The sequence below is a fragment of the Muntiacus reevesi genome, chromosome 7 (assembly GCF_963930625.1).
Source record: "Muntiacus reevesi chromosome 7, mMunRee1.1, whole genome shotgun sequence".
Classification (NCBI taxonomy): domain Eukaryota; kingdom Metazoa; phylum Chordata; class Mammalia; order Artiodactyla; family Cervidae; genus Muntiacus; species Muntiacus reevesi.
Window position 1 is genome coordinate 9180830 of NC_089255.1, and position 25877 is coordinate 9206706.

Here is a 25877-nt window from a genome sequence, read left to right on the forward strand (position 1 = left end):
TGTAAATTTTGTGTTGTAACATAGGACTTTTTTCCTCCCCTCCGATTATGTAAGAGAGGAGTTTTTCCCCCTTTAAACAAAGTTGCCAATGATGTGAGAGAGATTACAGAGAGGGAACAGAAAAGGTCAAAGATCTCAGGTGTTCCTTTACTGGGCCTACTTTTTTTCTTTTTAAACCTCCCTTTATGTTGTCATTCTGGGTTCTTGTCTTCTCTGATATTAACATTTACATTTTTAACCACAGAAACACAGGTTTATGAGGGCAAACTTTTCATAAGCTTATAAAGTTATTCAAATGTTTGCTAACAGTTATTGGGAAGGGCAAGTATCTAATATTTTAACGGGGTACAAGTTTATTGTTACAGTCTCTTCTTTTCCTTTTCTTATAATAAATAAAGCAAATGTATTGTGACACCAAAAATGTGGCTCAGTCTGAAATACACTATGTGAGCCATTCTTCAAGACTGGTGTACATAAGTGGGCATTAAAATGAAAAAATATAGCTGGAATTAAGAATTCAACATTGACTAACTCAACTCAATGGAACAATTTAAAAGATAATCATAGATTATGATAAAGTTAAAAGAAATATGAGTAAAGGAACTCTGAATCACTGTGCCAAACAAAGGTGAAAAAAACAACAAAACCCCCCTAAACCTTTAACTTGGGACTGCGGTAATTTTTCTCATTTCAGTTATGTGAAAAAATATTAAGAAGCTACTGATGCTCAAGCGGTTTCATCTGCTAGCATACCACACATATTATTAATTTAATGTACATATTAAAAATTAAATATTAAAGGTGATCTTTTTCAAAGGTAAAATTTATTGAAATTTCCTTCATTTTAAAAAACAGACAAATGCATGACCTCTTTTCAAAGATGAGTGCCCTAATGTAAGGAAAATAAAAATCTCTCTACATCATGACATGCATTTCCCCCTCTGCTTTGATGACACTAAGCATATATATTTTTTTCAGAAAACAAATACTTGGCCTGTCAAATTCTTTATGTTTTAAAAAGTTATTGACTTAAAAATCCAAAGGTGTAAAGCCCTAGGAAATAGGTTGAATAATGGAAATGCCAAGGGGCTGCAATTACAGAGGTGCTTCTTGGTGTGAGTCCCATCACAGTATACATGTCTCCACGGTGAGGAAGGGCATGTTCCTGCTGCAGCAATACTTCACCCAGATTAACTGCTGCATTTCAGGAGCAGGAAAATGTAACCAGCTTACATGCTCTCCAGCTCACAACCTGAAAAATCTAAATCATTTTTTTCACAGCCTGAATGGCCCAAGAATGTTTCTGTTTTTCTTTCCTCTTTATATGTGTTCCATAATGTTTCAATCAGTGTACCTTCTCTTTTTACTTTTAAAAAATCAGTATGTGGCTCCATATAAAAGGACCTATCTTAAAGTCTTATTACCTTGTATCACAAAGTTTGGTAAATATAATTTTAACTGGCTTTAAAAGTATTAGGAAAGTTTTCTGATTACAGAACAATCTTTTACAAAATTATTAAAATATTAAAATTATTAAATTATTAAAACAGTAACTTGTCTAAGTTTGTAAAACAAAACAAACAAAAAACCCCAAAAAACACTTCAGGGAAAAATGCTAAAATGTTGATCATATAACTAGTTTTTAAGATTTCTATCATTTAGTTTATACTAGTTAGCTTCCAAAGGCATGTCAGTCCATCAGAGCTGGGCATCAAAATCTGTAAAGGAACAATGAAATTCAAAGAATTTCTTTAGTAGTTGTAACAGGCCTGTAATCAGATCTTTACTAAGATCAAAATTGTCTATAAGAAGACGTGAAGACTTTTGTTTTTGTTATTAAATATATCAGCTTTTTTCTTGGAGTTAACGGACTGTAACATAACTAGAAAACCTACCTGGTTTGAAAGTGGTTTTTCTTTCACCAACTACACCCCATTGTTTCTCTACATAAGACTCAAAACATTTATTTTAAAGAAACCTCAGCATATGAACTTCAGGATTATAAATGATTTCTCATTAAGAATGCAAAGACAAATGTTATTCAGGTGCTAGTTTATTTATCTTATTATTCAGAGATAATTTCATGATGACAGTTGTCAATAACCAATTACAATACCAGGAAATTTGTAGAACAAAATTCTGCAGATAAATTGTTGTTTCTGAATTTAATTCTAAGAAGTACACTACCCCATTTTTCATAGACCAAGCTGAGAGGCCATGTCTACTATTTCTAGGCTAATTTTTGCTTACTGCAGAAAGGAAGATGATTTCCAGTGAACTTTAAGTAACCAGTTCATGTCCATCATTGTTGAAAAAGGGAAGGGAGCCGAGAGGACCGGAAGTAGCAGGACAGAGAAAATGCCACATGGATTTAGGAGTTGAGATAACTGACAGTAAAATATATGTTCTTTGGTTAGCAAAGCGAAAAGGGGGAAAGTATTGCATTCATGATAGATACACACTAGCATTCTAAAGCAGGAGACAAGAATGTCAAGAGTGTCTTCTTCCCCCACTGCCAGATGGAAGGGCTATTATTATAAATGAAAGGCAGCAGTGGTGGATGCCAGGCACTCTTGTTGTGTGCCAGATTCTCAAGTCCAGATGTAAGCAGGTTACCCCTGGGACAGGACCGGCTTCAGCTCTCGCAGCAGAACAGAAGCAATCACAGTCTTCTCAGTGTTTATGATAAGCTGTGCTGTGGAGCCTTCCTTCAGTTCCACGGTGACTAGCATCAATGACCCACTGTGCACAGTTTTAGCTGCAAACCTGGAAGAAAAAAAAACAAAACACCAGGGACCTTTTATCACGAGGGGGAAAAAAGGAGACAGCATATATTCAAATAGGTTTAAAATAACTTTTTTTCCTCAATAATTTATTACAGGTTCCCTATTGCCCCAAACCTAAAGACAAGCATTCTCCCCCCAAAATCAATAAACTGCCCAGCACCATGCTTACCACAAGCAGGTAATTTCAGTATCTTGGGAACAGAACAGAAAAAGGAGTTTTATTTTACTTATTAGTTTGAACAATGGATGCATGTGAATAACTCTTGATTACTACATATTTGAGAATCACTTACTCATTTGATATATAACATTTCACCAGCCAAAGGCCATTTAAAATAAACCACTCTATTTTCATCTTTAAAACATGTTAAGGTTATCTTTCTCAAAGAGCTTGAAATTTTAATTTCTCATATCTGAAAATGATTATGCAAGAAATTAGATAATTTTATGTGCATTATTGAACTCTTACTAGGTTTCAGTGAATTCATACATGCCAAAATATTCAACTTCAGTCTCTAACATTGAGGACATGGAAGAAAATCATGTGACAGCCATGTGTAACACCACACTCCCTCTGTTTGTATTTTGTTTTTAATGTTCCGAACATTAGATCTTCTTTCTGCTTTAGAATAGGAAAGAGGAAACTTGAGGTCTAAGGCTCACATTACTAAATTCCAAGACATGAAGAACCTACTAATTACGTGGAATTAAAAGCAAAACTAGCCTTTTAAGCACTGCAATTGACTGCAAAGCCGTTGGAGATGCAATGAACCTCAGTCAATCCTGCTCATTCATTCTGCCCGCACAGTTGAGCCCCAGAGACGGAAGAGAACGGTCCCCTCCTAGGCCCCGATTTTTACATGAAGCGTGTTCCACAGATTTTTTTGGGGGGGTGAGGGGGTCTGATTGCAGGGATGACTGGAGAAAAACAAAGTTGCTGCACATGAGCTTTTGAAAACACTAACAAGTGTGGAGCAGGTCTGTGACCTGCTGTGACCCCACTTTGCAGGGCCAATCCCCTCTCCCCTTTCGGCAGGACACGTGTCTGAACCTGAGCCATCTGCCTCAATTTGCGCGACATCTCCAGCCACAATGGCGCCCAGTTAGCCCTGACAACAGCGCACAATACAGAGAATCAGACCGCAGCGCTGGCAGCACGCTGCGGGCCATTCAAGAGCAAGCCAACTGGTCAGTGTCTCCTGTCTGACAATTAGCACGGGCCTCGCACTGAGCCCAGAGCCTCCTCAGGGATCTGTTTAATTACCATCAACATAAAAGAGGGAGTTTATCAGGAGACACTCAGAAAAACTTCACTCCCGACTTAATTAAAATATTAGCCACTTAAGCAGGAAGCAGATTCTCTTTAAATGGAAAGTAATTTCTTTTTTGAGTTTTTTTTGAAATGACACCAAGAGCTCATAATATATTAGATTCTTTTTTTTTTCTTTATCTTTTTTTTTGGGGGGTGGGGTGGGGGGAGTACCTAATAAGCCATTTTTGGCCTAAACAGAATCATGAAGATCAGTTTTCCAACAATAATTAGAAAAATGTATCAAAAGCAAAACAAATATGCTAATTTTACTAAGTTGAAAATCTTTTCAACAATTTTAAGCTGTGTTTTACAATGTTAGCTAAAAAAAAAATATTAGCTAATGGGTGGTAGATAAAGTATATTAGAAACCTTCCTACATGTGTATTTGTTTACTCTATCCAAACATGCTGTAGACTTGCAAGGAATCTGATAGAGCAGTTTTTCCACTGAGAGAAGCAAGTATAAGTAAGCAGTTTAGGAACAGAAATCATAGAGGTTTCATGAAAGCTTAAACACACCCATCTGCCCTTTAGATGCCCACACAAGAGATTAGGAGACGGGCACCTCAGCTGCACTTTTTTGGGGTGCCATTTTTTTAAATTGAAGGATAACTGCTTTACAGAATTTTGTGGTTTTCTGTCAGACATCAAGAATCACCCATAAGTACACCCATGTCCCCTCCCTCCTGAGCCTCCCTCCCACCTCCCTCCCCACCCCACCCTTCCAGATTGTCACAGAGCCCCTGTGTGAATTCCCTGGACATACAGCAAATTCCCACTGGCCAGCTATTTTACACATAGCATAAATTTCCATGCCACTCTCTCCATACATCTCACCCACTCCCTCCTTCTCTGCCCCCGTGTGCATAGGTCTGTTCTGTTTCTCCATTGCTGCCCTGCAAATAATTCATCAGTACTGTCTTCCTAGATTCCATACTATATGTGTTAGTATACGATATTTATATTTCTCTTTCTGACTCACTTCACTCTGTGTAATAGGCTCTAGGTCATCTGCACCTTTGAGAGAACACAAGATCACCCGCCCTCAAATGGCCTCTTTTCTAACACCTTTCGCAGGTTTCTGGGTTCCTTTTGTCCCAATTTTCGAGGCTCTTCTGCTTCACAGGAGAAACCTATTTCTGTATTTCTGTTAAACCATGTCACCAGATGACAGGCCCTAGGTGGCTCTATTGTCTCACCCCCTTATGCAACTTTCCCCAAAGATGTGGTCATCACCAAACTGTCACTCAACAAATATTCCGGCAGAGGTCCCTATTTCTGACAGGTATCATTATGTCAATGGCAGTCTTAGTAGTCTCTTCATTTACTTAACACTTGTGCCTTGGGACCATGAAGAAGACAACTGTCATGCATTCTGAATAGGAAGGCAAAAGTGCTGCCACTTGACTGTCAGGGTTGCACAGCCCCAAAGCGCCTTTTGTCTCTTTTCTGTTAAAACTTAGGTGTGATGTTACAAAAATACAAACTCAGCAGAGACAACAGTCAATTCTGACGTCAGTATGTTTACAGAGATTAAAGGTAGTGTCAGTCACTAAGCCCTGCCCAACTCTCTGTGACCCCATGAACTAGAGTCTTGTACATGTTTTTAAGATATTTATTACCACAAAATTATCGATACAGTAAAGAATACAAATGTAGAAGGAAAGAGGTATTTGCTTACACTGCAGTGGAAACACATTAAGCAAATCATCCCAGCAATAAAATCTGTCAGCTGGTGTGAAAGTTACTGTCTTTTAACTAGTTCTCTATGTTCTAATGGGCACAAGTGGTGGAAACAATGTTTTAAAGCAGAGGACCAAAAGATCAGATGTTCTGACATTCTCATTTCACAGTTCAAAAAGGATGTATTTAATTGAAACACAGCATGATTACAATTGGTTTGTTTTGGTCCATGGAAAGCAGAAACCACCCCCGCCTCCAAATTATTAATCACTTAACTCCCAAACAGGCTATGCTTTAATGTACATTTAAAAGATAGTTATGGAAAGAGTACTAATTAGTAAATAACAAATAGCTAGGTTGGGGGTGTAAGAAACACTGAAGACAGCTTGCATCAAATACTTGTATACTAAATTTAATGACTGACATCAGAACTTTTGAACTTGCCTCAAACTAAGATCACACTGTGATATAATGTTTTTCAGAAGAGCTGTGAAGTTTCTGATCATGGTAACGATGATAGCAGCATTTATTAAGTGCTGTGTGCACTGGGTGCTAAGTACCTCATTTGCATTATTTCTCTTGATTCTGAGTCAGATCAATTCACAGATGAGGAAACCCAGGCCCACAGAAGTGGAGAAACTTGCTCAAACACTTGGCTAGTGAATGGCTGAGCAGGAATTTGAACCCAAGCTTTCTGATTTGAGGTGACACAATTCTAATATATGCAAAATGCCCTCTTAATACTGTTTTTTATCTGTCAACAGTAAATTAAGGTTTTTCTGATTTACCTTTTATGCATATACTCTATTATTGTTCTAGAACTTTAAGAAGAAAGATTTTTCTCTTCAAAAACTGTGCATCTGATTTGTAGTGTTCTGTAATTCAAAGCATCTTGATTTGATGCTCTGTCATGACATATTTTAAATTTCTGTCTTTAAAGGTTAAAAAAAGAAATAAATATTCTCCTACCCCTCACTCCTTCAAAAGAGACACCAGCAATGAAAAACACAAAACCTTGAATGGAGCTGTAATGTAAGGAGGGACGACTAGAGACCAACCAACCTCGAACACCGGCACCACCACAAATGAGGACAAATAAGTGGGTGACAGTTAAAGATGTATTGCCTATGTATGATGGCCTCCATGTTATTAAAAGAATACCATCTAGGTATTTTTCATAATTTTTCATTTTCATTCTAACCACCAAGCACTCGTTGTCTGTAACCACCGAGAAGGTAAAACTGTATGAATATATTTGTATTTCATCTTATTAAATGTCTTTTTATTATCTCTAGCAACTGACATTTAATTTTTGAAATCTATAAGAATTCCTAAGGTATGGCAAAACCCACTACAAATATTGTAAAGTAATTAGCTTCCAATTAAAATAAATAAATTTTTAAAAATCCTAAGGTTTAAAGAAAAAGACAAAATAAGCTGGTTGCCAAGCCTAAATGAAAGTATGTACTACTCCTCTAAAGAAGCTAATATTTAACTATTGAGAAAATTTAAAACTATTATGAGAACAGGTCAAATAACAATACATTTGAACAAATACATGCATGAACTACAATGCATGAACTTATTCCTCATGCACTTAAACCGTACTTTTTTTAGATTTGTGAGATTTGTGAGAAAATGGCTGTGGACCTTAAACGCTCTTTGTTGGATTGAAAAAGAACCCTGCGACTCAGTAACTTAAATGTTAATAGAACAACGTGAATTTAAACATGGTTATCTGAGAAGCTGCATCCATCCGCAGGGTATTCACAAACAAAAACATTTTTTATGCAGAATCATATTTGCTACACTTAATGCAACAGCTCTAAGACATGCTTTTTCTTCTCTTGGATAGTCTTCCTGGTTTCTGATTTTTCTATTCTGAGTTCAATTTTCTTGTGTTTTCTGTTCTACTGGTTACCAGAAGCTGTGACAATGGCCCACTCAGGCTAAAACTTTTTTTTTTCCTACTCTGTACATGAAGCCTTCAATTACTGCCTGCTGAAGCAGACAGAATCCTATTAGTAAGAAAGACGATCACAAGATGCAGTGCCCTGCCCTAGCTGTATAAAAATAATTAGTCCAAAGTTGACAAATGTGTAATGAAGTCGCACAATAATTATATGTAAGAAATACTGGTTTGAATAAGCTTCCTAACATCAAGCACCAAAGCATGTTGATTTGTAGTATTATTTTCTAAAGGATTTAGATGATAAATCCCTACAATTTTGAGTTAATATAGCATAACATTTTTAAAAGGCAGAGAGTTTGTATGTTGTAAAAAATCCTATTTTGTTGACTATAAAAATGTAAAAGTTAAGCTCACTACACTATTGAATCAGTATTGAGAAAAAATTTAGATGTGATTCAAGTTTAGAGAATTTATCTGAAGCAACGTATTTTTCCCTATTATTTTAAAAGAAGGCCAGCAATATTGTAACGTTTCGTTTAACATTCTGATAAGAGTTAAAAGAATTAGCGGCCATCATAATTTAGGACTCTATTTTCCATTTTAATCTTTAGAACTTATATAAAACATGATTCCCCACGCTTTCTTGTCAATGATGCGTTCTCTTTCTTTATATAAGAAAGCTAAAAAAATCTAAGTGCACTTTCTCAAGAAAGATACAAAACATCCCAGTTATTCAAGAGCATTTTTGGTTTGTCTGTTTGTTGGGGGTGGGGTGGGATGGGACTTAACAGAAAACCAGAGAGTAAAACAAATAAATTCTTACCCCCTTCTCTCTGATTACTTACAAAACTGTCAGCCAGAAGGAAAACCATCAAGAATACCTTTCTTTCATTTTTACATGAAAACATTTATACATTCCTATTTGTAAAACTGTTGCATTGTAGAAAATTATCTCACAAACGGTAGAATTAAATAAAATTTAAATATAGAATATCCTAAAACAAAAATTAACTGCAGTTTGGCTATTTCTGAAATATCCAAATGCGCCTTTCGTGTAAAAATTAACTGAGGTCCACATTTGTTTTTCAGCATAACGCTGCTCAGAGCCTTCAGAGATGAAAGCAGTCAGACAAAAAGCGGTGCTGCGCCCTAGTGGATAACCACTAAACTGAGAAACACTGACCGCAAAACAGCTTTCACAGTCTTAGTCATGTCTGAGATTCCACTTTGTTTTTGCTTTTTTTTTTTGGGGGGGGTGGGGCATGCTGCTCAGGTTGTGGGATTTTACATCCCCGACCAGGGATTAAACTGGGCCCTCAGCAGTGAAAGCACCAAGCCCTAACTACTGGACCACAGGGAGTTCCCTCTGACTTGTTACAGAGTAAGGTTGAAGCCTGGCACCTTTATATTATTAACAACTGTAGGCACAAACTTTTGTTTTAAAACAGATTAAGTTTGGTGACTATAGTACCAGGCTTATAAAATTTGGGCATCAAGACATCAAATGTCATTCTTTTTCATTATGGTCCTTCAAAATTACCTAGTATTTAAATATTCCATAGTTATCAGGGGAAAAGAAAACAAAAACAATAACCCAAAGATTGACCAACCTAAGAATCGAAACCGGGAAAATAGCAAAGACTTCACCAAAAAGTATCTATGTCGTTCATGTTTGTAACCCCAACGCTAACAAAATCTGTCACAATGGTCTTCAAAAAATACTGAATTAAGGAGTTACACAATGTGGATATTTTAGAATACAAACAATGGTATACGCCAATACTTAACCATTAAACATGTATACACAGTTTAAGGACTAGAAATGAAACAAGTTGTTCTTTACAACTACTTTAAGTAAAAAAAAAATAATTTAATCCTAAAACAATAAATGGTCTTTAAGTGTGCTGATAAATTTTAAAAGTTGGCTGCCAGGTTGCCATGGATTCACAGTTCCATTCACAGCATCCAATTTTTCTAATAGTTAAGGACCTAAGTAATAACAGCAAAACAACACTTACTCTATTAGGACTGTAATTATTCACAGGTTGTACATGTTCAAAATTTGCAAATTAAAAAAGTGACACAGTAAACAAAGTCCAAACCATAGATTAAGAAATATAGGGTGTAAAAAGGAATGTTAAGTCCTGAATACAACTTCATAATGAAAGCTCTTCTAAGGTTTTACTGGAGAAGCTAAGAATCAAAATAGAATCATGACACAGCCATGGCTTTGTGCTTTCACTCAAATATCACATTTTCCCCTTATAAGGTCAATTTGTTGTTCATGAAAGGGTAAAACGAGTAGGTTGTATGATATAACAAAATGAGTAGGTTGTATGATAATTGCTTTTAACAATATTACTGTATATGAACGTCAGAATTCCTGAAACTGGGTTAAAATATAAAATGCTGAGACTGCTGAAAGACAAACTTCTACTTATGGTCTAAGACCGTCTCATAGTCACCACTGTAGTGTGCTACTAAATGGCAACCCACCCAGAATTCTTGCCTGGGGAATCCCTATGGACAGAGCAGCCTGGTGGGCTACAGTCCGTGGGGTTGCCAAGAATCAGACACGACTGAGTGACTCAACAATGAATTCCTTTCTTGATGGAGCATATAGGACAAAAAGAAGAAAGGCTTAAATCAAACATCTTGTCTACTGGTATTCCTTAATGACTAACCTGTGAAAAAGAAACATACAAGGAAAAATATTTTTAAAAATACACCATGTGGCTGTCATTAACCATGAACTTCTGGAACATCTGTCTGCAACTACTTGGAGTACTGGCTAAAGTGCAGATTCCTGGGCCCTGTCCCAGCAGCCCTGAATCTGAGTGTTTGGGTGTGGGTCCCAGGAATCTGAGTTTTACAAAAACTCCTACCTGGTTCTTTTATACAGAAAAACCTTAGAGATTTTGAAGGTACAGATTTTTCAGCTTTCTGCATTATACCTTAGTTTATCAGAGGACAAACAATGTGATTAAGGCAAATACACTTTAAAAAAATGCAGTTTTTACACTGTTGAATAAGAATCTCCTTCAAAACCGCTGAATTTAATTTCTTTCTTAGACAACAAGACATTTTTTCTGGCCCTAGAAAAACCTAGAATTTCCAAGGCTAGTGTCTCTAATCTCCCCTAAAACACATACTCTTTTAACTTTTCAGTCTATTTGTACAGTGACTTACTATTGTTCATTCTGCTTTTTGTATATATTACTTTGTTTGTCATTGTTTAGTCAGTCGCTCAGTCATGTCTCACTCTCCTGCGACCCCATGGACTGTAGTCCGCCAGGCTCCTCTGTCCATAGGATTTCCCGCAAGAATACTGGAGAGGGTTGCCATTTCCTTCTCAAGGTATCTTCCTGACCCAGGGACTGAAGATGTGTCTCTTGCACTGCAGGTGGATTCTTTACCGCCTGGGAACCCCATATTCTTTATTAGTATCATTTTAAATAATATGCTTTAAGACTTTCAGTGTCTCATATGACACTCTATTATGAGTATCTAAACAGGACATGAAGATATTTGGCTGTATATTTAGTAAATGCTTTGATTCTTTTGATTCTGATGTCTATATTACCCCTTATCATGTGGTAACTGTAATTTGGAAAATAGCAAGATTGTTACAATGACCATAACTCTGTAGATCTCAGTAAGATGGTTTTATTCTCAAAGAGCAGCTTTTTTGGTCTTTAAGTACCTACCATGGAAATGAAGATAGAAATTAAGTGTTTTAATAATATACTGGTTGGGTTTCTGATTCTATGGCTCATTTAGAAAATAAAAACTAAATGTCATATAATCTAAAAGTAGTTATACTTTTTCAACTGATCTTTAAAAGTGGTTAACTACACTTAAAATGCTCGTGGCTTTTGAAGTGAATTCCATAAAACTTGTGCTCCTTTAATTGACTTTTCCTTAATGGAGGTATTTTCTGCTAATGTATTAGGAGCCATTTTCTATTACGTATTCAATTAAAATGTCTACTTTATATTATTACACACTTCTGTATATTAATAAAGACTAATTTTTTCTTAGCTAATTCTTATATAAGCATTTTTAAACTTGGTATTTAATGTAAAAAATATTCAAATTGTAAACAGTAGTAGGAACAAATGATCCTAAAACTAGACAACAGGAATTTAATTCATTGAATGGTTAGAAAGAATATTCTAACGTTAATTTAAAAGTCCTCTCAGAAATAAAAGGCCCTGAAAAATTAAATAGAACATAATAGATAGGCCAGCCAAGAATAATGCAATTTCTTAAAATACTAATGGTCAAAATGCTTTTCAAGCATATTGTTTTTTTTTCAAGTAATTTAAAACTTATTACCATTAATAAATACAAGAATGGCTTTGGTCCAATTTTTCATAAACTCAAAAAAAGCAACTACCACATAAGAATAGAGAAGTCATTCAAAAATCTCATAGAGATTTCAATTTTATTATGACAATTAATATATAAGCTTAAATATATAAATTCATTCATCCCACAGGGTAATATACTGTTGAACACTACCATTAAAAACATTAATAAAATTTAAAAAAGTAGTAAACTTAATTTTTGTTATTATGAATAGCAACTGCGATTTCATTTTAAATGAAATGAAGATAGCCATCCGTACAGATTTTACTAATAATTGTTTATTTTGGTTTTAACTTACTGGGCATAAAAGAGTGGCAAAAATGTTACATTTGCAGAATAATAATTTTTGTTATTTTCTCTATATAAGACCATGAGTAACTCTAGATATTTATTACCTGGAAGCCTTCTAAAATTTCAAACATTATTACAGCCATACCTAACTATAAAAAAAAGCAAATGTAAACCATTTTCAGTAAGTAGGATGAGACTTTTGAGGCAAGTCAAGATAGCACAGCCTGTTCTGAATTAGATAACAGCCATTTCATTCTCTTCTGGCTCTGTAGTAACTTGGACTCCTCCACCAAGTAAGCCAAATACCAGACTGCTGGGATAAGGCTTCATTATAAAAGTGTCAACACATTGCAGAAGTATACGAATATGAGGACCACGGACATGATGTCTAAGTGCAGGCTTCCCTGGTGGCTCAGTGGTGAGGAATCTGCCCGCAGTGCAGGAAACACGGGTTCAATTCTTGATCCGGGAAGATCCCACATGCTGCAAGCAATGAAGCCCGTGTGCTGCAACTACTGAGCCTGGGAGCGCAACCACTGCGTCCACGTGCGGCAACCCGGAGCCGGTGTGTCTGGAGCCTGCGCTCCGCAACTAGAGTAGCCCTGCTTGCCACAACCACAGAAAAGCCCGCACAGCAACGAAGACCCAGCACAGCCAGAAATAAAATAAAAGCATAGAACCATCTTTTACAAAGTATAAGTGCAATTTCTGCGTTCCAAAGTTGAATAGAAATGGTTCCTATTGTGTGCCTCCCCCATAGTGGTATGGATAATTGAGAACGGACTGTCACTTAATCATCTGAACAGGCATTAAACCACTTCTAAACCACAAAGACAAGTTACAGGCAAATTTTATGCTTTAATTAAGAATTATACACCTGTGCTAATGTCTCTCTGTTTCCCAAAAAGAAAATAGTTTTCATATTTGTTGGCTTTGAGAAGGTATTTTGGCCATTTTCTTCTAAGAAACAAAAATCTGGAACACTGTCATTGCTTTCAGAAAAGTTAGAAACCCACATATGATGCAAAACAAAATCAGAAGTTCCAGCATAAAGAAGGGTTACCCTACACTGTTTCGTCTATTATGAAAGAACATATTAAAGTAAGACTGAATGAAGTATGCTGGATACTAGATGAGTCAGGTAAAATTTCATAAAGCTAAAAGTTACAGATGACATACAATATTTTGGTATTTTAGTAATTTCAATAATTCAAAGGATCCACAGGTAAAATACAACAACTTCTGCTAAAGGAAACCACTCAGGAAAATGAAAAAAAAAAAAAATTCAAAGAAGAAAACAAAACAAGGAAGATATAGAATCAAAAATTTTCACTGAAAAGTCTTTCTGTTCATTTTTTCCCCTATTGAATAACACTGATAGATAAGTTGTATTTGCCTAGTGGTACCAACAAGAACTTCTATCCATTTTATTATTTTATCACCAACTTATGTGAGAATGACAGGGCTTATCATAAAGAAAGTGAAGCAGATCAGACCTCAGATGGAAGGTGCTCAGATCTCTTTAGCAACTTACTTAGTGACCTCCCTTTCAAAAAAAATAAAGGCACAGGGTAAATTTGATTTGTAACTAGTACATGCAGTTTTCAACCTGTCAAAATGAGCAGGTGAAGTAAGGCAACTCTATAATGGCAGATCAAGACTTGAACTCAGCTCTTTTGATGTCAAGTCCAACGTTTTTCCATAGATAACATAATTTCACTTCAATCACCTTCTTTTCCCTGCCATCCATTTCCAAACAGATGAGGAACTTAAAGCCCATAAGGAGAAGTTATAAAGCCCAATAATGGCAGAGCTGAGTCTAAAAAATTCCAGATAACCCTCAGAAATCTTCATTTGGGGCCTCTCTTGCCCCTGTATTAATTTAAAAGGATACATTAAATTTTTAAAGGTTTGAAGGCACTCTCTTTGATTTTAAATTATTTCCTAAATCTAACGATGGAAGTATGCCATTGGCAGTAGAATGACAGAGGAATTAAAGATAGTTTGCAATGAATTCCCTTAAGCTCACAGAGGACTAAGTAATCACTGCATGTTTATTTAAGGAGTAATTATTTTACTTTCATTTCAACTCACTAGCATTCGTAAGAATACAAAGAAGGCACATACTAATCACGTTTTCTGCTACCTTTGAGGGCAAAAAACTTGGACCTCACGGTTTAGACGGCTGGCGGTGAAGATACTTCCTGGCCTAAGAAATAGACTCTGCATTTGGCCCCATAATGGTTCCTCGTTACTGAAAGCAGTCTTAGGGGATTGCTGTCAAAAGGAAATCTATACCCAAACTTCCCCTCTTTGAAGTAAAAGTTCAAATCCACTGCTTTATAAAACAGTTCTTCCTGGAATTCACCGACTGTAGTGAAGTAAGAAATTCGCAACCACATCTCACACAAGTACCTTTACAAATCACCAAGCTATTATAAAATGCAGGTACACCATCTGTATCTTTCAGGAAAGTCCATATCCATGTACTAAAGACTGTACAAAATACGGAAGAGGGACCTTATTCCAAACCCATCAAGCAAATGTATTATCATAAAAAAGAAGGGGCATAGATATGTTATTCCCTGGTGGCTCAGCTGGTAAAAAACTCGCCTGCCAAGACAGTAGATACAAGAGATTCAGCTTTGATCCCTGGGTTGGGATGATCCCCTGGAGAAGAAATGGCAACTCGCTCCAATATTCTGGAAAACTCTAGCCTGGAAAACTCCATAGCTAGAAGAGCCTGGTGGGCTACAGTCCATGAGGTCGCAGAGAGTGGAACATGAATAAGCGTGTGTGCGCGCGCACACACACACACACACACACACACACACAGATATGTTTAGGACTTAATATTTTCAAGGAAAATTATGAATTGAGAATATATATTTATACATGTATACAAGTTACCTCCACATCACGGGTCAGTGAACATACCTGTGTACATTATCTTGTCCAGAAGGGACTGCACCCACGTTGGCTACATTTGCTACCTTCTGAAGGATCACAGAGGAAGCAAAATTCTGCGGGGCAGCAATAATTGTGGTGGAAGTTTCGTTCATTCCAGAGAGCATGCCTGTAAGAGCAGAAAGAGGCTCTCTTTTACTGATTTCTCTTTGAAAACTACATTAAACAATTTTAAATTCATAGTCAAAATCTAAAAACTTTCTAAAGCAGAAGAAATACCACTTCAGAATGTAATTTACAGGATGATTTATCATTAAATTAAAATGAACTGCAACTGATTAAAAAATTTTTTTAAATCCTCGTGGTGTTGAAAAATGTGTAAAAACGCAATTGAACATCACTCTTAATAACTTGATTTTAAAACTATGATTGATAAAAACATAGAATCACACAGATAATATTTTAATTTCAGTCCCTTTAAAATATACTCAATTAATTTGGGCTACATAATCTTAAGTTTTTACTATTTAAGGACCCCTCTCACCTCCTTTTCATTCAAAGATCTCTCTTGCCAAACGCTGCCTGAGAACAAATCAAAGTGTTTCTGGAATAACTAGCAGCATTACATGATGAATGGTCTCAATATAATGCATCAAAGTTATCTCAACAGTAACTGGAAGTCACTGAACAGCTGTGTGGTTCTAAAAAATGGACACGTATCTAAGCCACACTGAGTGGTCACAGTATTTGCCTAGTTAATGGAACTATGGTTGCTGACAAAAACAATCAAAATTTCTGAAGCAAAAATGTCTGAAAACAAAGGGAACAATGTAAATTGGAAAAATTTAAATCCCAGAGACATTTCAAATAATATTTAATAAAGATCATGAACAAAGCAAAATCATGAACAAAAACCATATAGAATTAACACAAGGCATGCTGTTAATGTCAGAATCTTATGTACAAATGTTCAAAGGACAAATTCAATAACCTGAGAAATACATGGAACAAATACTGAAGTTAAGTACCCAGTTTAAAAAACACAAAAGCTATATATGTTAAATGCCATCTATCTGATTCTGTGATGTTAAGTCACTGACACCCAAAAGTATCTACTAAAAATTATGATCCTTTGAGACATTTGATATGTGTACAATAGTTGACAAAATTTATAAAAAGGTAAAAGCTGATTTTGTATTCTCAAAAGGCCCTCCACCTTTAACGTTTGCTATTTAATTTTGCTATTTATGCTAATGCAACAGGAATTTTTTTTTTAAATCCCTATGAAGACACTAAAGCCTAACACTGTAAAAAGACTTATTTAGCTTTAACAAAGGACAGTTTTTACCAACCACTTTCAAACTCGGGGACACTATGTTCTGTCTTAGACTGTTTAACTTTAATATTAGGCAAAAGCTTTAAAAACCACACAAGCAGTCAAACACTGCTTTTAAGGAAAGCACAGTGGCTGCTGACATAACACTGCTGAGAGATGTGTGTACTCATTTAGGATTTAAACCTTCTCCATTAAGCTCTATTGAAGAGCAACTGCTGAATAAATGAATGCAACTATGTTTATGTTAAAAGCCTGTTTCCCGCAGCATGTAATTAAAGGAAATGTTGTACAAAGCCAGTACTTTTGTCAAGCTCCTGTAAATGGAAAGATGGATAGCACTCAGAGAAGTGAATGCATTGCTTCATATTTAACCTTAACACTCTTGTCATTAATGGTTTGTCTAACTTGGTCTGTAAGAGACAAGGTACTGCTCCATTGAAGTAAAATTAAAAAAATCAACTAAACCATGCTTTTCAGAACAGAAGATTCATTATCGTCAGCTAATGTATTGGCATAAAGCAAAGTAACATCCTATCAAGTAAGGCACACATTCAATCTGCCTTCCCACCCCCCTTTATTTTTAACTCATGCTGTTTTATTGTTATAGGCAATTTGTACCACTCAGCATGACAGTGTAAACTGAATCAAGATTAATTTACATGCAAAAGAACACTTAGGAGAGCAGCATGGTAAGCAAATGTATTGTCTCGATTGCTGAGGTGGAAAAAGAACCTGGAAAGAAAAAAAGGTGCTCTAATTAAGGGGCATCAAATATGATTGCTTGTGGTGGTTAAGGGCCAGAAAATAGTAAATGTCTGACCATTTAAAGAATTAGCATCTTGCTAGCTAGGAACCCATAAGATGGAGGCATAAATCATAATAAAATTAAGTAACCATTCTAGGTTTCTTAAACCAGAGATTTTTTTCTAAATGAAAATATATCAGGTATTCTTAAATTAATGAAAAAGAAAAATATGCCAAGATATCATTAAAAGTTTCTTCTACAAAAGCAGACTTTAAACACTATACAGCCTGCTCATACCTAATGAAAGTCAGGTAATTGGAAGAATATTTTAAAATTCTCAGACTGCAGAATATGCTGCCTCATTAAAATTTACCTCATTTTGGTGAGGCAGTGGACAGCACTTAGGTTAATCAGCTGTAACGCACTGCTGAAATGTAAATAAAATAAGAAAAGAAGACCTAAAAAATTTCCTGAATGTTTTAGACTTCCAATTTAATTCTTAAGAAGAAAGCAAATAAGAAGAGGAAATTTGGAATAGGCAGTTTCCTTAGGTCTCGTACAATTAAAACTGCTTCAAGAAACGAAATTACATTTTTAAAAGTAAAACAGATCTCACTTAATAGTACTGAAATCATCCCACAGCTAGATCATGAACTAACTTTGCAAGGATCAAAATTCATAACAGTGAAACAAACATGCCTTCTGGTTAAGGCTCATAATATGAATACTCCGGATAACTACAAAATATAGACTAAACCAATCTTTTGTTTAGCACTTTGACCACCAACCTTATAAAAATGCACGTTTGTTCATGGAACTCTAAATGTAACAACTGAGAAAAATTGACAGATCATGCTATGTACTAGAAACAAAACATTTTCGCTTTAAAAAATATTAATCTAATATGTACAACCTGACATAAGTATTCCTAATTAATATTATACACATTTTTCAAATATGCACATCTGTATATAAAAATAGAATCATAGTCCTCATGTTTTTAGTTTATAATTTCTTCAGTTAAATCCTAGTTAATACAGTTAATACATTTCTTGAGTCTTGAAATCTATGCCCTGTGAAATGAGATATTAAGTATATAAATTCACTTTAAAGTAGAAAAATCAGTTAAAGCCAGCATGTAATGACACAAAGACATTTCTTAAATTTACCAGCATTTTACCATCCTGAAGTTTGCAATGATAGAATCTGAGGAAACTGATTTTTATTCTGATTTAGAATTTCCAGTTAATGAGTTATTTCTAGGTATCTTCTGCAAAATAAGCTAAGCTCTTCCTAGTGTGATATAAGAAACAGATACATGTGTAAAGTTGAGAATTGAGACCTCTATTACCAAAGCAGCTGAAATCTAGAACTAAAATGATGCTATTGAAAAGACTCTTTAAACCTGTGGTAAATTTGCCAGCATCAAGTCCCATATCAAAGAATGAATTCAGGAAGACAGAAAGAATGATACAGAAATGCCAAGAGACTTGCAAGGATTTACAAATACTTCATATAAACAAATTTTCAAATAGCTTTATTCAGAGTAGCCTTTCTGCTCTATTAAACATAGCAAACAGCTGCCAGATTTATTCAGACAAATAATCAACAACCATAGAAGTAAAATGGCAGAAGAAAAAGGAATTTTGGCAACAACTCCACAGAGGACCACAGCTGTTCTCCAAGCACACCTCTCTCACGCGATTACGGTTCTGTATGGCTAGTCAGGGAAGAAATCCCTCAGTCACAACAGAGCACAAAAAAACTTGATCGAAGTATCAAGTACATATTCTAAACCAAAGCTGAGGAAGAGAAAAGGTATACAATAACCTACTGCTTTAGATAAACTTTAGCTGCACTTTTCGAAAAAGGAATATCCCCTTCACAATAAATGTGTCAAGGCTTATTCAGCTCCTATGTGCCACTCACCTGGGTTTGCTGAGCAGGTGTAAAGCAGAGAGGCAGGCTTTAGCCAGCAAAGGGTAAGAATAGCAAATGTAAGAATCAATTCAATTTGGCAATGGAAAAATAAAATCACAGATATGACTTTCTTCTACAGCAATAACCAACTTCCAAGAAAAGTAAATGCAAAGATGGGTTTAGTCACTCTTTATCACTTAAAAATAAGGCAGAAGAATAAAAGATAACCATTAATTTACAGTCTTATTTGAGAGTTTCTTTGTGAGATTCTTCTACAACAGGTCTTTTGGACACTGAACTGCAAAGGTTCATGGTAAAAACAGACAAACCAGCCTCTGGCACTACAGTGATGCAGAGCCAGGAAGCAAGCCCTTCCCCTGAGGGATAGGCGTTTGCGTGCGCCCAGTGCTGCATGAAAGCTTGGCAGGTACGAACTAATGACCTCAAGATGAAGGGAATCTTTGCTAACTCCTTCCAAAGAAAAACACAGCCCGGATTCATATACACTTGAAAAAATTGCTGACTATACTATTTAAATACGTCCTGGTTTTATAAATGCTATTCTTAACTAAATACATAGAATGAGGCAGTTGTTTCCCCTTATTTATATAAGAAGAAAATTATTTTTAATAGAAAGTATGCCTAACTCTGGGTCAAGTCCAAGATAGTAACACTTTCATTCTGCTGAAAATATTTTCTTTTTTGTTGCTTATTTTAATTTGCTTCAGCTCTGATACAGCCTTACAGCATAGCATTTCTTTAATACAGAATAAGGTCAAAAGAAAATAGAGGTATTTTAATATTTTAATGCTACAATTAGGACTTTATTTTGAAGGACAGGGCACTCTAACAGGGAAAAATATTATTAGCAGAACACAAAAAACCAGTCCTATAGTAAAAGGAAATACATACACATAACACGTACTGTGATGGGACTCTGCTAAGTCCCAAATTCCTGACATTTTCACTAATACAAAACACGTGAATACATCATTAGACTGACAAGCCGAAATTCCCAGGACTGAAAAGTTAATTAAGAATCAATTTATTATTTAAAAGACATAGTACTCAATTTTTAAGTATGCCAGGGATGCAGACAAACATATACCTTTAAAGGCTACTTTATAAACACAGCATTAGCAAAACTTGGAAGACTGTACATTGACATCTGTTAATAGCTATGTGCATATGGTAATTTATTTTAGAGTTCAGCCAGAGGAATGAGCACACGTTATCTGGGATGCCAATTTCTAGTAAACGGTAATGATTTCTCACCTTGCTCCTTCTTAAAATCTTTCTCTGACATGGCCACAGGTAAAAGCAGTTCTCCAACAGGAGGCTGAATGCTAACACTGAAGCAATCATCCTTGGTACTAAAGAAAAAACACATTAAAGCTGACTAAATGCTTAACAAATAGACATTCTTCTTAATACTATGCAGTTAAACAGGTACAATTAAAGCATATAAAGATGTTTGCCTTAAATATCACAGGTAAAAAGGCTTGAAATATTTCTCATCACCATTTGCAAAGAAATACATCTGTTATCTCAACTGGAAAGTCTATTATTTCCAGTTATGATAAATTGACATTTGACATAGAACTTTTAAAAATAGGTAAGGAGCAACCACTAGAGGAACACTTAATGCACCTTATCTGAAAGATAAGTAGGTAACAACTACCAGATGAACATTTAATGCAGCTTATCTGGTAGAGAACATCTTGTCTTCAACTTTGCAGTAAAAGTGCACAAAATGGAGCACTTTAGTCTTAGTTAAGATATTTTTTTAAAGGTATCAATTTTTAAATAAAGAATAAAATGGAGTGACCATACTGTGTTAAGATGTGTGCTAACAAAATAATACCAAATGTTAATAAGTGTTTATGTACTATGAAAAGAAAACCTGTACAATAATGTTAATCACAGTTTTATTATTAATAGCCCCAAATGAAAAACAACCCAAGTGCCCATGGATAATAGAATGGATAAATGAATTATGATACCATCAGTGAGATATTACATAACAATTAAAAAAAAAAAACCTAGTGTTACACATAAAAGATGATTCCACAGACCTAGCCTTGAGTGAAAGAAGCCAGAAACAAATATACATATTGTATGATACCAAAACTAACTCATGGATAGAGAACACAGAACTGCAGCCACTTCTATAGGAAAGGTGGTATCTATGGGGAAGAATGGGAGACCTTTCTGGAGGACTCTAGATGTTCAAAACTTTGATTTGGTGGTACACATAAAAATTCATCAAGCTGAACACTGAAGTTCTGTGTTATGGATGAAGTTATTCTTCAATAAAAACAATGTCATATATAAAGAGGAGAAAAGCAAATAGTAAATAAAAACATTTCTATGCAAGCAAAAAAAAACCCCCAAAACCCACCAAACATAAGGTTAAGAAAAATGCTTTCTTGAAGGGTGGGGTAGGGATAAATATTAAAATATAAGGAAAGAGAAAGAAAATCCACTTCGATTTTATGCTATTATATACTATAATCTTTTAAGCTGCCATTTTCTTTAATGGAACAAGGTAAGGACTAGACTAAAAAAAAAAACAATGATTCTGAATTATTCACACATGGATTGCCCAAGGCAAATCAATAAACCCAATTTATTTATTAATTCAATAAACATTTACTGAATATAAACTTGATCTCATGTACTCTCTGGGGATTTAAAGACAAGTAAAATTGGCCCTTGAAGTTCACAAGTTTAGTGACAGAGAAAGAGTTCAATTATGTTTATAACAGAAAGATAAGTACAATGTTAGAGATATGTGGAAAGTATCATAGTCCAAGAAAGAGGGGCTGATTAATTCTGCAGGAGTGAGGTAGAGGTAAGTTTACTTCCAAAAGGCGGGAGAGGGGCATTCTATGACTTCCAGACCTATACTTTGGGAATGGTGAGCAGAGGGCGTGTCAAAAGACTGGCTGGGGACACAGCAGAGAACAGCGTACACAACTGCAGTCCCAGTTCTCACGGCAGCTGTCCCAGGATCTTGTTTAGTTCATGTCTCCTGTCACCGTCCGAAGTGTTCTGATTTGTGTGACAAAGTATATGATTACTTTACTCTTATAACTTAGACAAATGTGCTTCAAAGTATCCTGGAGAAAAAAAAGGAAACTACCAGAGCTTTCTGACATAGGAAAATAAACAAACAATCTTTATAGACTGCCAGCGCTGTATAAAGGTGGTGTACAAGAGAAACCCAAGCCAGGGAGATGAGCAAGGATATGAATCAACAGTCCAAGCAGGGGTTTTCAGCACTGACTGTGTGTGTTGCTTTAGTGCATCCTAACAGTGATCCTAAGAGGTACCTTCTGTTACCCCTAATTCACCAAGAGAAGCTAAACAACATGCCCAAAGTCACACAACTAGAAAGAAGGTCTGAACACAGCGGCACTGAGATTTGAACCAAGGTCTATCCTATTCCAAAGTCAGCTATGTAATGTTTACTGCCATATACATACATATATATATGTATATATATTTTATTTGACTACACAAGGCTGCTTCCCTGGGAGCAAATGCAGAAGACAGGGGTGTTTTAGAGTTAAAAGGGACAGATGCAGTGATGGACGGGAGGAAGAGACCTTGAACCATTTAATGTGAATGACTGGAAGGATGACTTTCTCCAATGAAGAGGAGTTTGGAGGGTTAAACAAAATGATTTGGATTTAATCATGCTATACTTTGAGTACCCCTGCATCACCCAGGAAGAGATATTTAACAGATAACTGGAAATACAAATCACGAACCAGAAAACAGGTCAGGGCAGTATACATACGTTTAGAAGTAACCAGAATGTACGGGGAAGGGCTGAAGCCTTGTAAGTAGATAAGATCACATAGGAAAAGAGGATATGCCACGAAAAAGGATAAAGTGGACACCGGCATGTAAATAAAAACAGAAGTGGTACAACTTGCAGAAGAGAACTGGAAAAAGAGGTTGGGGAGAAAAGGTGTGAGCCAAATACTGCAGGGAGGAATAAAAAGAAGCATGTGTAACATCTGACTTAGCAATGCAGTTCAAACTGGACGAAGAATGCAGGATGCAATGAGCTGAAGTTCAGTGCAAAGACTGGCAGTGAAAGGCGGGGGACAGAGAGCAGCAGAAGCTTCCTGAGGATGCAGAGGCAAAAGGAAAATGCTTAAAGCAGCTCAAAAGTAATTAAAGGTTGGTGCCAAACAAAGAAACAGAGTGAGGTGTTAGACGAGATAAACGAGATTGGGATTAACAGCGTAAGAACTAGGTGAATGGGTCAGGCCTGGAATGGAGGAAGATATTTCTTCCAAAAACAGCACAGATGGAGTCCTTAAGATAGAGGTGTTGAGGGTGGGATGCTTGAAGGATAAGAGCAGGCTGATGTACTGGAAGGCTAAGTCACATTAAGAGAAATATTAGAGGCTGATAAAGTAGTAAATGGATAGGTATATATATTATGAACTAATTTAGTGTTAAATATAAACTCCCAGCTTCAAACAACTAGATAAATCAGTGCGTTCCAAAGTAGGAAAGGACAAGGCACTCCACTGAGGCAGAAAATCCACTGAAGGAAAAAAAGCACTATCAATTATATTCTTTTCTCTCTCATCTGAAGTTCTATTTTTGTCTGTACATAATACTTCAGTACATATATAATATGTTTGCATAGTGAGACACACACAGTACATATCGGGAGTGTGTGGTATAAATATTTTACTAAGATGTACACAATTTTAAGAGTTATGGCCACTGGGTTAAGTTACACATACTATACTATCTTTACCTGTGATTTCTTTTAATTATAGATGAAGTGACTTCTTTCCAACACTCCTGAAAAGGACCCCGAGAACCCTTGGTTAAGCAGCTATAGGGCACTGATGCCCAGGGATAAGAGGGCAGAGCACAGAAAGAAGGGAAAGTAGACCTGCCTTCTAAGGCCTGTGTGAAAATCAAGGTGGGTAAGCAGTGGGCTTCAGCCTGGGGGGGTAAAGGCGATTCTGAAATGCCCCCCACAAGCAACAGCCAATGGATTAGAGATGAATATATGATTCAGCTTGACTGGATATGTTTCACTTCTATTACCTTTTGGTAATGCATGTTTTATTATTATTTATTTTATTATATATTATTTATATGTTATGTTTTATTTGTATATTATATACTTCATTCTTATATCTATTTTATTATATATTTTATTCATTATTCTGTGATTGGTAAAATGATTACCATGTGTTTGCATATGAAAAACTAAGGCTGTAAGTTCATCCACAATGGGTCTTGGGCAAATAATGTAGTAAAATTGGAACACGGCTACAGCAGACACTTACTAAGTAATACTTTCCCTTCTCTTCTTTCCTGAAATCATCCTGATTCTCTTCAGGGAGACAATGTGCCCACCTGAACACTGTCTCTCTCAGGCTCTTGTATTAATAACAGCGGGACGGATTAGGTGACCCAGGTATGACCAATGAAGCCTGAACAGAGAGCGGCTGGGGGCTCCTGGGAAAGGTCTGCTTTTCCAGCACACACGGGCTCCTCCCGCCCTGTCACTTCATTCCTTCATTGGGGGGAGGGGGCTAGAATGCAGACGCCATCTTGGGACCCCTGGGATGACTTGCTAATGAAATTAGCTCATGGAACAAAAAGCTGGGAAGACCTACTGGAAGACATGCGGAGATACTCTAGCTGCTCTAACTGTTGGCCTCTGTTTTCCTTATACCAGGAGAATAATAAATAAAACCCTGTGTGGTGAAGTCACTATAGAGAGGTTTCTGTTACACAGAAATGAATGCAAAATCTAGTTACTGTAACTAGTACATAAGATATTTTATAACCCAGTCTTAGCTTCTAAGCAAGATTTGGCTTAGTAGGGAGTAAGAAGGAATGTTTCCTCTTTATTTTGGGGAAAATTTACTTTCATTTATATTAGTGATTTAGGATGTCCTCCAGAGTTTTCTGTGAGCTTCCTTTTAAATATTTTGTCCTCTTTTTTTTTAATTGTTCTCTTCTCTCTCCTCATAGAGGACTTCCCTGGTGGCTTAGACGATAAGGCATCTGCCTTCAATGCGGGAGACCCAGGTTTGATCCCTGGGTTGGGAAGATCCTCTGCAGAAGGAAATGGCAGCCCAATCCAGTACCCTTGCCTGGAAAATCCCATGGACAGAGGAGTGTGGTAGGCTACAGTCCATGAGGTCGCAAAGAGTCGGACACAACTGAGTGACTTCACTTCTTCACTTCACTTCTCTCCTTATAGTTCTTTTCTTTTGCAACCCACCCCCGCCAACCTTTTTCTTCTCATCTCCTTTGGTTGAACATGGGGCTAAACAAAGATGTCTTGACATAGACAGGGGAATGGTGAAAATGAGAAATGGCAGATGTAAATTTAATAAAATTAACAGATTACTAGACTGACAAGGTACTAATATGAGGTAGCTCTAAACAGCCTAAATTACAAGGGATCAGATGATGTAATAGTTTAATGTAAGACAAGATTCTACCTGTTCTACAAAGAACTGTAATGCATATTCTTAGACTACATGTAATCTCATTTCACAGATTCCTAGGATCCAAACTGTGAGACTCAAGTTTCCTTACCTATGAAGTAAGAAAAAT

The 25877-nt window shown here is 36.1% G+C and overlaps 1 protein-coding gene across 2 annotated transcripts in view; it reads right to left on the bottom strand.

Annotated features, from left to right (window-relative positions):
• Window positions 1-2035: 2035 nt before the first annotated feature.
• Window positions 2036-25877, bottom strand: part of AP3B1 (adaptor related protein complex 3 subunit beta 1) — a 232757-nt gene continuing 208915 nt past the window's right edge. For both annotated transcript variants that reach the window (XM_065940360.1, XM_065940361.1), the window contains 3 exons: window positions 20538-20635; window positions 15292-15430; window positions 2036-2766 (listed from right to left, as the gene is read on the bottom strand). In XM_065940360.1, coding sequence (XP_065796432.1) covers window positions 2613-2766; window positions 15292-15430; window positions 20538-20635 — 391 coding nt within the window. In that variant the 3' untranslated portion in view covers window positions 2036-2612. The remainder of the gene's footprint in view (window positions 2767-15291; window positions 15431-20537; window positions 20636-25877) is intronic.